At 46.3% G+C, this 12,596-nt stretch overlaps 1 protein-coding gene across 1 annotated transcript in view; it reads left to right on the forward strand.

Annotated features, from left to right (window-relative positions):
* Positions 1-12,596, forward strand: part of Rrp5 (Ribosomal RNA Processing 5) — a 148,172-nt gene that overhangs the window by 28,163 nt on the left and 107,413 nt on the right. Inside the window, exons 8-9 of the mRNA XM_037431461.2 lie at positions 9,590-9,646; positions 9,734-9,794. Of these exons, the coding sequence (XP_037287358.1) occupies positions 9,590-9,646; positions 9,734-9,794 (118 nt within the window). The remainder of the gene's footprint in view (positions 1-9,589; positions 9,647-9,733; positions 9,795-12,596) is intronic.

The following is a 12,596-nucleotide window of genomic DNA, read 5'->3' on the forward strand; positions in this document are numbered from 1 at the left end:
ACTTTTCATACCGAACCTGCACATAAAAATCCTCTTAATAAAGCATTTTTTTGAGAATTTGTCAATTCTGTTATATTCAGGTTTAACTATATACATTGTGGAGGGCATTAAAGAGACTCAACAACAAATTTTTATGGTAACTATTTTCTTGAGTACAAAGGAAAGCTTATTGATCAGAGTTTCTAATCACGGAATGGTAGCATTAAAAATGGCGTAAATTATTTGTAATCATAATTTTATCATAATTTTTTTATCTGCATCAAATATGAAGTCTTTTACCCATGTGATAACATGCTGGAAACAGTGAGTGCAAGGGTGGTTTATATGGAGAAAGGAAAACTCAGGAGAGGCCCTTTTGTATCCCGATGCATTGTGAAAAATGTGGCGAAACTGACGTCAAACTTATAGGGCAAACAAAACAGCAGACACCACTACTGACCAGGCGGCATGCTCTTCATGCTGCTTTGCTTCTGTGCAGATTTGTAGTGCTGATGCAAACTTGCCACATAGTATTGTGCGGTTTGCATGTAGTAAAATGTTGCAAGCACATGTTTACCTTGCTGTTCGTGCTTGGCAGGCCCAAGCGATGTGTGCTGAAATTCTTCGAGAAGTGTTTTTGTGCAGCAGTACAGAAAGTTTTGGTACATGCCGTTAGCAAAAACATTCAGCCTCTGTGTGATCATATTTGAACTTATCTGGCAGTGATTTACGCGTTCTGCTCAGCATTAGGCCTTTCTCTTCCTTTCTTGCTGACCGATTTCATGATCTACCGGCCGTTCACCGCGACATGCTCAGTAGCTATTTGGCACAACACCAGCTTAGTAGTTGGGTTAACTTTACATTGAAAAGAGGACACCGTTGTATAATACATGATCGTAGACGTAAAGATTGTGATTCCTGTGCGCGCACTACTGCTAGCTTGCAGCTTGCGCCCACCACACAATACATGGATCACATAGATGAAAAACAACACGAAAATTTCATTGCCTTTTTGTATCAACGACACACCCTCTAAAAACGCAATACAATGCTTTCGGCACATGTTATGTATGGCGTGTAAGACGCCAAAAACAGTTCACTTGTGTTCCGACTTGACACAAAAGAGCGCACTCCCAGAAGCTTCACATTGTAAATGCAGTCGAATGTCGATAATTCGAACTTGAAGGGGCCCGAAAATTTGTTTGAATTAAATTAAGTTCGAATTAATGAAAGCTAAATAAACGGAGGGCTCTTCATGCAGTGGCACATGTGCATTTAGCTAACACACAAGGGGGAAGTTTCACCAGAATTGCGTTTATTCACAAATCACAGGACATCCGTTATTAATTGACGTAATCGGTGATACACGTCTGCACACGTTTGCCTTGCAGTGAGTCAATCAATTTCGCACGCAGCTTGCAAAACATTTCTACTTCGGCTTCAGCATTCTCCTGGCAAGAGAAGTTGCACGCGGAAATGTCCAGCGCCGACGTTTTCTAAAGACGACAACAACTGCGTAGCATAGCGGAGCCTCTCCGCAACGCAGCCACAGCATGGCCAGCACGCGACGAGAAAGGAGGAGCGTCTCCACGCCGAGAGAAGCAGATCGGCATTTGAGAGAAAACCAATACTCCACGGCAGCTTTTTTTTTTCTTTGTTCTCTTCGTGCGCGTCGTTGAAAGGAGAAGGGTTATGTGGCAGAGACAGAAAAGGTAAAGCGTGGCACTGGCGCGTGAGAGACCCCTCCTCAAGGCGCAGAGCCGTGCTCCCACTGGAGACAAGGGCTGCAGAAGATAGTGCCTTTTTCCTTTCCTTCAACCACACATTCATTCAACCCAGCAACAGCTAACAGCTTTCTTTTTTTTTTTTCCTCTCTCTCTTCGTGCGGGGCGTTGGAAGGAGAAGGGTCTTTACGTGGCAGGGACGGAAAAGGGAGAAGCGTGGCATGGGCACGTCGTCAATCGGCATTTGAGAGAGAGCAAGCATTACCGCAGCCTTTTCTTTCCTTTTCATTTCGTTCGCGTTGAAGTGTCGCAGGTGGCGCCGCAGGGATTAGGCGGGGTACTGGGAGCATTTTCGGAGCGCGGTTTGTTCGAATTAATTGTCGCAAGTGCTTGCGCGTTCGAATTACCGGGCGTTTTCGCCCATTGAAATACTCATAGCTTTGACGGGACCTCATCTTGAGTTCAAATTAACCGGACGTTCGAATTAAGCGTGTTCGAATTAATGAGATTCGACTGTATTATGCATTGTTGATCAGCAATGAAGCAAATATACATACACATGAAACGTGACACGCCGTACTTTTCATAGTACACAGCTGGGCATTGCGTAGCTTTCCTAAAAAACGCACAGAAGAAGCAGCACGCGTGAATCATCGACTGGACTGTAAGCATTGTGAGGGAAAGGGGGTGGGGAGACTATACAAAAGTGTCGTGACTTGCCTGATGCGCGCACGAGCTTGTGAACGACACGATGGAAATTGCAAAATGTTTAACTGTTCCATTGCTAGGAGGCGATGCGAGTGTTTGCGAGGAAGAGGCTTCACGAATGTGACGTCAGGGCCTCTCCTTAGTATTTCTTCCTCCTTGGCGGTTTGTGTTCGAATGTGGCAGTTTACTGCACACGTGTGCAAGCGCCACAGCTCAGCATGCTCCCCTGGCTGCCGCGTAGGCAGCCCTGCTTTTCACTGTGCAGCTCCTACCTCATAAGCAGTACAGAATAGAGTGGGTATAGATAATACACATATTCTACTATTGAGGACTAATTATAGTGCACATGGCAGCATCAGTCTGTGTGAGAACATGCATAAAAGTCATCTGCACCAACAGGTCGGTGAACTCACTCGGACTCATATCGAGCTGTGGGTCTGAGTCTTAGTGAGTGGGGGTTTTTTGGAGCCCGTTTCGCAGAAATTCTGGCGTCGGGGTCGTTGGTTGTGAGCGAAAAATCATCATCTTATGCATGGCCGAAAAATCGAGGACGATGCAAATAAAATAAATAATAAAAAATCCTGGAGCAGAGTAGGAACCGAACCAGAGTTATTTGGGTCCAAGTGGGGATCAAACCTGAGTCGTCTGCATGGCAAGCGGATGTTCTACCACACAGCCGCACCTCTGTTTGTGAAAACAGTGAAAAGAACTTCGTCTGCTTGGAAATACAGTGAAAATAGCTTTCGTGCTTCAGAAACACACACATCCTGTATACATGCTTATTGCAGTAATAATGCTTGGTATAAGCATCCATTGCCAACGGGCGTCAGAATATGTGATCATAATGGCCCCGTGGTTGAAAACCGGTACCCTACTGCAAAAGGCACACACGCTACTGCACCTATTCCCTCAAGGCCACGTAGTGGGTGCATAGCAAATTCGAAAAGGTTTCATGCACTAAGTGTTTCAAATACGCACTAGGAACAGGATGTCACTATTGCATTCAACTCCTAAAGGCAAAGTTTTAGGGTACCCTAATTTTTTTGGTGATACACAGACAGGCCGGTGAAATCACTCATAAGTTGACTCACTAGCACCCAGATCGAGCTGTGGGTCTGAGTCTGAGTGAATGGGGGTGAGTAATATTTTTGTGAGCTTGAGTTCGAGTTGGTACGGTTCAAAGCAGGAGTTATATTGTTCGCGTGGGTCTGAGTGAGTTCCACCGTTTTTTGCCAGCCTATGGTTGCGTTTACTCATCTTCAGCATTGCTATCAGTGTTACCAGGATTCACGTTTATACTCTAGTCTACTCGCACATAATCTAAAGCAGTATCCTTTATACACCATTTCACTATTTATTGATCAGAGGCATGAATTACGTAAAAGTGTCTTGAGCCTACCCCCTCCCCGAATGTTCTTGATAAATGTATTATGAAGTCTTGGTTTGGAAGACCTTTATTAGGCCCGAGGAACCGGCAGTCGACAGCTACGATGAACGAACCAAGATGATGATGCTACGCCACAACGATGAGGATACATGAGCAACACATGATAATAATAATGTACAGGTGAAGAGGATGGGTATACTAAATGCCCACAGTATCTTATGTTGTCATTTATTTCGAGAAAAATGCCCTTGTTCATTTGTAATTGTGGTGTCGGGGTTTCGGTTCCGGTTTTGGAACCAGTTGGCTGGCCCCTAGGGGTGTGTACTTTTGTATATAATAGCATGCTTGTGTACATAGTTCCTGCTTGACTACGGGCTGCTGCGTGCTTCTTGTCGGCCGGGGTTAGAATTGCTCAGTGAGGCCATTAGTCTGGGGATGATAACTAGAGGCAGTCTTGTGAGTTGTGCCGGAGGCGTGAAGAAGTTCGTTCACTAGTTGTGAAAGAAAGGCCCTTCCACGGTCACTGAGCAACACACGTGGAGCACCATGACGCAGTATAATGGCTCGGAGGATGAAATCGGCAATTTCAGAAGCTGAACCAGTAGTGGCGGATGCCGTCTCGGCGTAGCGCGTCAAATGGTCAACGGCTGTTACTATCCACCGGTTTCCAGCAGCACCGACTGTAAAGGGGTCATAAAAATCGACGCCTACAACTTCGAATGGCGTGGCTGGGCACAGAAGAGGCTGTAGTGTACCGGCTGGAGCAGATGTTGGTAGTTTTCTACATTGACAGATAGTGCAGGACCCGACGTACCGAGCTACACTAGTGGTAATGCCTGGCCAATAAAACCGACTTCGAAGGCGATCGTAGGTTTTATAGTAACCAAGGTGACCAGCAGTCGGATGGTCATGAAACGCTCTGAAGACTTCGGACCGAAGCAATCGGGGTAGAACTGGAACCCAGCGCTGACCGTCAGGATGGTAAATTTTGCAGTAAGCACCGAGTTGTCCAGCTTAAATTGCGAGAATTGGCGACAGAGCCTCGCATTAGGTGGACGGGAATTGCCAGTGAGGTAGCCTATAATACGTCAACAGTATGAATCAGCCAGCTGACGAGAAGGAAAATCGTGGGGGTCGTTCGAAGGCAGCTGGTTCATAGAGAGGAGAGAGGAAACCGCCGTAGACGTGGACTCCGAGGGTGTGTTGTGCAATGTGATTGCGAAAACACCAAGTGGAGCCGCTGGTAGTGGGCACCAAGAAAGAGCATCGGCGTCACTATGCTTTCTGCCACACTTGTATACGATGTCAAAATCATATTCTTGGAGGCGTAGAATCCAGCGGCCGAGGCATCCCGACATGTTCTTGAGTGTCGAAAGCCAACATAAAGCGTGGTGGTCAGTCACAATGGTGAAATGGCAGCCGTGCAGAGAAGGATGAAGTTTCTGCACTGACCAAACGATGGCGAGGTACTCCTGCTCGGTAATCGTTGCATACGCCAGTCCCGTCCTCTCAGTTGCGGAGAGGACGGGGCTGGCGTATGCAACGACTCGCTCTCGCGAAGAGTTGTCGCGTTGCAGGAGCACGGCTCCTAAACCGCGGCCGTTAGCGTCTGTATGCGGGAAGGTCGGTGCATGATTGGGAAAATGAGAAAGTGCAGGGTCGGTCGTGAGGGCATTCAACATGTCGAAAGCCGATTCACATTCCTGAGACCACTGAAAGGGCATACCGGAAGCAAGTAGCTTATGGAGTTGTGCGGCTATGGAGGCAAAGTTTTGTATGAATCGCCGAAAGTAAGAGGCGAGACCAAGGAAACTTTGCGAATATTTCGGTTTGCCAGGGCGAGGGAAGCGAAGCACCGCAGCAGTTTTATCAGGGTCTGGATGAATTACGTCCTTGCTCACAACATGACCGAGGACCTTGATAGATCTGCTGGCGAAATGGCACTTCTTGGTGTTAATTTGAAGACCAGCGCTCGCAAGGCAAGTCAGGACCTCGTCCAAGCGTTGCAGATGTTGAGGAAACGTCGATGAAAAGACAACAATGTCATCGAGGTAACATAGGCAAGTCTTCCATTTCAGGCCACGCAGCACGGTGTCAATCATGCGCTCAAAAGTTGCGGGCGCATTGCATAGACCGAACGGCATAACATTGAATTCGTATAGGCCATCTGGGGTTGCAAACGCAGTTTTTTCTTTACCATCTTTGTGCATGGGGATTCGCCAATAGCCGGAACGCAAGTCGAGGCTCGAAAAGTATTCAGCACCCTGTAAGGAATTTAGGGCGTCGTCGATGTGTGGCATGGGGTATACGTCTTTCCTATTGATCTTATTGAGTGCTCGGTAATCGTCGCAAAATTGTACGGAACCGTCTTTTTTACGCACGAGAACGATGGTAGACGACCAAGGACTGGTTGAGGGTTGGATTATCTCCCGTTGCAGCATATCGTCTACGTTTTCCTCAATGATTTTTCGTTCGGCTAGAGAGACGTGGTACGGACGGCGGTGCACAATGGATGTTTCGTCGGTCTGAATACGATGTGCTGTAGCGGTTGTCTGGCCCAGGGTGGATGAATCAACGTTAAAAGAGTTTGCATGCTTTTCCAACAAATCAAGCAGCTGCTGCTTCTGTGAGTCTGTCAAGTCTTTGTTGATGGCTGCTGTAAAGGCCGAGGAAGCAGCATGATCTGCAGGATGGCCTTTAGAGGAGACAGGGGTAAGAGGCACGACGCACACAGGCTCCAGATTGGCAACACAGGCGACAGTAGTGCCCCTCGGCAGTAAAATTTTATCTGGTGTGGTGTTCGTAGCAGCGAGGACAGCTGATCCATTGTTGAAGCGAGCCGCACCTGATGCGAGAGCTATGCCTTTATTAAGGCAACGGGGTGTCGGAGTGACCAAAATGTTACCAAAGTCGACGTCGTTGGACAAAACTGAGTTTAATTGATGTTCGTGTGGTGGTAACTCGATGTCTACAGCAGCAATGAGTGGAAGTGGCCTGTAGGTTTCGTCGCTGAGCAAGTGGTCTGTGTCAGTAAGATGGACGACATGTTGTGCACAACAAATAGCCGCGGAAGCAGAGGAAAGAAAGTTCCAGCCTAAAATGAGTTTGTGGGAGTACGGGGATACCACAGCAAATTCTATATGATGAAGAATGACGTCAATTAGCACATGGGCAGTACAGAGAGCGGAAGCGCGAATTATTGTTTTCTGGGCTGTAACCAGTGTTGTTCCATCATTAAGCGTCGTGACCTTTCGAAGACGGGCACACAAATTAGCACGAATAATAGAAAACGCAGCCCCAGTGTCCACGAAAGCATCAACGTCCACTCCCTCAACTGTGATTGAAATCATATTGTAAGGGCACGCTGAAGGAATTGGAGTCCTGTGTTGGAATGCAGTTTGTCCTCCAAAAACTGCATCACTTAGTTTTCCGGACGCCGATCAGAAGCGAGAGATGCAGGCTGAAGAGGAGAAGAGGAGCGACGGTAGGGTGACGGTGAACGGCGTCGGGTTGATCGATGACTACTGCGCAGTGGAGATGGAGACCGACGCGGTGGTGACGAATAACGGCGACCCTGGTACAAGGCTCCTGCGGTATAGCCCTATTCGCGTCTGTCGTACCCTCGACACTCGTCTTGCTGGCGCTTGCGGCAAAAGCGTGAAATGTGACCACGATAGCCGCAATAATAGCACATAGGGCGAGTCTAGCAATAAGGAGGGTAGTAGCTTGCGTTAACTGCACCGGGAGAAAGAGCAGTGAGAGGGACAGATGACGGCTCAGGTGGGGTTGATGGAAAGCTTGTGGGAGTTGCGGCAGCAACCGAGGTGTACGTTCATGGTGGCGACGTCGAGCTGACGGCGCCTAATGGCGCGGCGGTGGCATGCGAGAACGATGGGAGAGTACGAGGGACATTGGGCTGCAGGTGGGCCATGTGGGTCATGGACGTGAGCTCCTCCCTGATGACATCCCGCAATGACGTTGAAGAAGACTGAATGGGACACACTGAAAGTAGTGTGAATCCCATTGATTCTAATTCTTCGCGTATAATCACCCTTATTGTGTCTCGTAGGTTTGGATCCGCCGTAATACGGGCCGTGTCACTGTCCAGTTGTAGGCGCACAGACTCAAATTCTTCGAGGCGTTGACAGGTTGTCGCAACGTCAGCAACTGTAGCCGGGTTCTGGATTGCAAGGGCATTGAATGCGACGCGTGCAATCCCCTTAAGAAGCTGACGTACCTTGTCTGACTCTGTCATTGGGGTGTCAACCCGGCGGCAAAGTGAAAGGACATCCTCAATGTAGGATGTATACAACTCCCCGATGTGCTGTTTCCGAGTCGCGAGAGCTTTCTTTGCGAGAGCCGAACAAACAGCCGGTGTGCCAAAGACATGGCGAAGCTGGTCTTTGAAGGCTGACCAGTCGGCGATGTCGATGAAGTGGTTGAGGAACCACGTCTTCGCGACACCCGTTAGGTAGAATGAGATGTAAGCGAGTTTGTAGGTGTTATCCCACCGGTTAGCAGCGCCGATACGTTCGAAATCGTCCAGCCATTCCTCCACATCTTCTCCACGCATACCAGCGAAGAGATGGGGCTCACGCTGGAGGCTGTTAATGACGTGAGAAGGCGCGGCACGCGGTGGGGGAGTGGGAACGGCTGCAGCACCGACCTCATCTTGGTGCGATCTATTTCCGGACACCTGGCCCAAGCGGTGACCTGAACGTAGCTCCAGGGGGTAGAGTGGTCGCGAGGACGATGGGGGATCTAACAGCACCCTCCACCACGTATGAAGTCTTGGTTCGGAACACCTTTATTAGGCCCGAGGAACCGGCAGCCGACAGCTATGATGAACAAACCAAGATGATGATGCTACGCCACAACGATGAGGATGCATGAGCAACACATGATAATGATGATAATGTACAGGTGAAGAGGATGGGTATACTAAATGCCCACAGTATCTCATATTGTCATTTATTTCCAGAAAAATGCTTTTGTTCGTTTGTAATTGTGATGTCGGGGTTTCGGTTCCGGTTTTGGAACCAGTTGGCTGGCCCCTAGGGGTGTGTACTTTTGTATATAATAGCATGCTTGTGTACATAGAGTTCCTGCTTGACTACCAGCTGCTGCGCGCTTCTTGTCGGCCGGCGCTAACACAGGGCTCGGCGCTTCAGCGTCGCGCCCTGTGTTTTCCATGCATTAGACGCTACGCACGATATTACAGTAATCACTCGTACCTCATATTCTAAGGTACTATATCAAGACACTGAGAAGAGCACCCATTATGTGAGAATAGCTGAAGAGCATTGACACCATGGTCAAGCAAGCTAATTCTAGGCTAACAGACTCATGATTAGACTCACTTGAACTCATTCAGACTGAGATCGAGCTGTGTGTCAGAGCGAGTCCGGGTGAGTAACATTTTGGGGAGTTTCAGTCCGAGGGAGCCCGGTTCAAGAAAATTTTTGTGAGTGTGAGTTTGAGTGAGCTCTAAATGCAAAATGTATTTCATGAATGGGTCTGAGTGAGCTCGACAATTTCTGCCGGATTATGTCATAATCCAGCTTGAAGGCTCTTCTTTTACAGGGCTGCATGACATACAGTTTAAACACGATTTAAAAATACAAATCCTACTCTTAACACGAGAAGGATGCTAGAATTAGTCACTATATTTCATGATCTTATCATTTCTAACAGGATCTAATCACACATTCTGGCTAGTTCTTAGTTTCTTTATAAAGGTTATATGTACAGTTGTAATTGACTAACCCCCCCCCCCTCCTTTTTTTACCAGCTGCCGTGTCATGGCTCTCAGCTACATGGATAAAGTTGTGGTTGTGTCCCTGAAAAAGTGAGTTGATTATATTTTCCTTTTCATTTCTGCCACCTGTATAGAAACTGCATCTTGACATCTTATTTCACCTTCCTGCTGTTGCAGGTCCATGCTGTCAGAAAAGTATGTTACTCCTGATGCTTTGGTTCCAGGAGCAAAGTTTGAAGTAAGCACATACCTATTACGATTTGCTAGATATCAGTTCTTATGCAAAGTATTTGTTTATGAAGACAACAAAGATAATTAAATTTTGATAGGGAATGTTACGCATTTCTAAAAATAATTGAAACATATACAATACCTGCTTGTGGAATGAGTGTTGAGTAGGAATGAGCTAACAGGAATTGCGAGGTTTGAAGGGAATATTGATTCGGTCGAATAATTTTGAATCAAATAGTTTAGTATACAGTAAACCAAGGTCTCACACACCCGGCCCTCAGCCCGCAGGCAGCTCGTTGGTCAATGTACATGACAGTCATACACATCCATTACAGTTTTTGTCCTATATTTTTTATGACTCTGTGGCTCGTTGTGATGTTGCTGAATGGTGCTCGCATTATGTTTGCCTATCATGATTAGTATAGCTGTCTTTGGATAAGCTACACAGGCGTGACTTGTCTCAAATTTTTCTTGAGGCACCACAAATAGTCACCTTGTGTTGAAACATAACTGCAGAACGAAAACTCTATACTTCAGTCCAGATTGAGTCATTGCGGTGATAGGTGTCAATGTTTTTTCTTGAATCCTTATGTCGAATCTCTTTTAAAAAATTATCTACATACAAAAAAAACCAAGACGTTTCGGCTCCCCCCCCGTGAGCCTTGTTCACAACGAAATTCATTGTGAACAAGCCTCCCGTGGGTGAATTGAAATGTGTCTTTTGTTTTAAAGTGTTCTTATTGTGGCCAGTTTTTCTTGGACTTACCGGGACACCGTCATTAGAACGTTGAATACGAGAATCCTGCCATATTTCGAAGCAGGAAAGTGTGGCTACCAGAGTTGCGGGCTTCCTTTATTGCTTACCAGATGGCACCATATGATAAAAAATGCGATTGCACCAAGAATGCTGGCTCTAATAGTGGCGCAAATTTTGAAAACAGGAAGAGACAAGCGTGCATTTTGATGCATGCGAGAATATGCCGCGTGTGTTCACACTAAGTAAAATCTTGTTAATTTGACCCCCATTAATTTGGAATTTCAGTTCATTGGACCACGGTGTCTGGTCCCGTCCAAAATATGCATGATTGTATGACTGGAAACTCAATAATTCAGGCAGATTCGGGCATGCTCTGGATAAGCTTCCGACCACGGTCGGATAGGGAAGCAGTAACGGATTCCGCTGGCCAAATTGATGGCGCACCTAAACAGATAGAGATAGGATTGTGACCTCTGAGATTCGAAATTCCTTCATGGATAGGAATTTGCTTTGCATCTCAGACACAGAAAAAAAAAAAAAAAACGCATGGCACTGGTTTATAACCAATATTAAAGGCAGTGCATCATTACTGCCATCAGCAACAGGCAACCAACGCCTCGTGGATTTGCCTCTTTTTTTTTGTGCATCCTACACGTGTGTGTGACGGCTGAGTCTGATGGTTTACCTGTACTGTGTCATTGCTTTTAAATTATTTATATTGGTGCGTGATCAGTGCCATCTGCAGCTTTATTGTTTGCTTATTTTGAAAAGTGGTTAATTTTTTTTATCACCGAGCTCGTTGTCTACTTTGTGTGCACGCGGCAGTGCATCCGTGCTAGCGACACTGAGATGGCTTCCCCTACGTCTCCTGTGGCCCCAGCCATCCCAGCTCCTGCAGTGAAGAGGGTGAAGTATGAAGCTAAGGATTTGGCTGCAGAGGTGGAAATATCGAAGGCGTTGCAAGCGGAAGCATCTCGAAAAATAATCATGCAAAAGTTTTACGTCACAAAAACCATGCTGAGCAGTTACGTGAAGCATGAAGACCAGATTATGCAAGCGTATGACGGCGAGATATGTTTAGAATTTAGAGGAAGAGGCTTCGAACGGCAGCGCACCCCAAGCTAGAAGAAGTGCTGGATTGCCACCATTCTAAGCGATGGGCGTTTGCTTTTGAGTGGCCCCCTTATCTGCGCACAAGCAGAGAAATTTGGGCTGACAATGAACATTGTCTCTTTAAATGTGTTGCAAGGGTGGTTTGACCAATTCAAGAAGCGACACGGGCTGGTGTTTCGCAATGTGTGTGGTGAAAGAGGTGTTGCTGACGAAAGGAAAGTGGCGAAGAGCAAAACAACCGCTATGTAAGCATCATGCCAGCTGATGTGCCCTTTGGCGATAACGTCACAATTGACAGCAATAGTGACATCATCGTCGAAGTCTTAGATGGTTAAGGGGGAACGTGGGTTCTAAAATTTTTTTAAAAATTTTTGCTCAATCTTAACCAAATTTCACTATCTAAGCTAGTTTTTCATGCTGATTTCAAATCTCTAATTTGTTTCTTAATATTTCAAGTGGTTTAGAAAATATGAAGGTCTGAACCTTCATTAATTGCGTACTTCTTGCGGTACTTCTTGGCAATTTATTCTTGCTAAATCCAAAAAGTGAATGCATAATCCCAATGCTGGAGACTTGCTGTTGGGGGTGATGCTATTTTTATCCATTTGAAGGCAAGAAAACGAACGAACACTTATGGTCACTATATTACAATAAATTTCTCTCATTAAAATCTTCAGTGGTAATTTCTGAAGTGATGCTAGAGAAATAGAAGTAGTATTACTCCCTAGATCATGTCAAGACGAATAAAATGATACCACCAACTTTGTCACATTCACTCAAGTTTAACATAGGAAAAACCCCCGTAAGGCCGAGTGCAATGTGCAAAAACATCAAAATCAGAAAAACGCATTTGAAGTTTCTAGCAACTTTAACTTTTGCTAAAGTGAAGCTACAGCGATATTAATGACATGATTCTGTAGCTCTATATTATAGGATGAA

The sequence above is a fragment of the Rhipicephalus microplus genome, chromosome X (assembly GCF_043290135.1).
Source record: "Rhipicephalus microplus isolate Deutch F79 chromosome X, USDA_Rmic, whole genome shotgun sequence".
Lineage (NCBI taxonomy): Eukaryota > Metazoa > Arthropoda > Arachnida > Ixodida > Ixodidae > Rhipicephalus > Rhipicephalus microplus.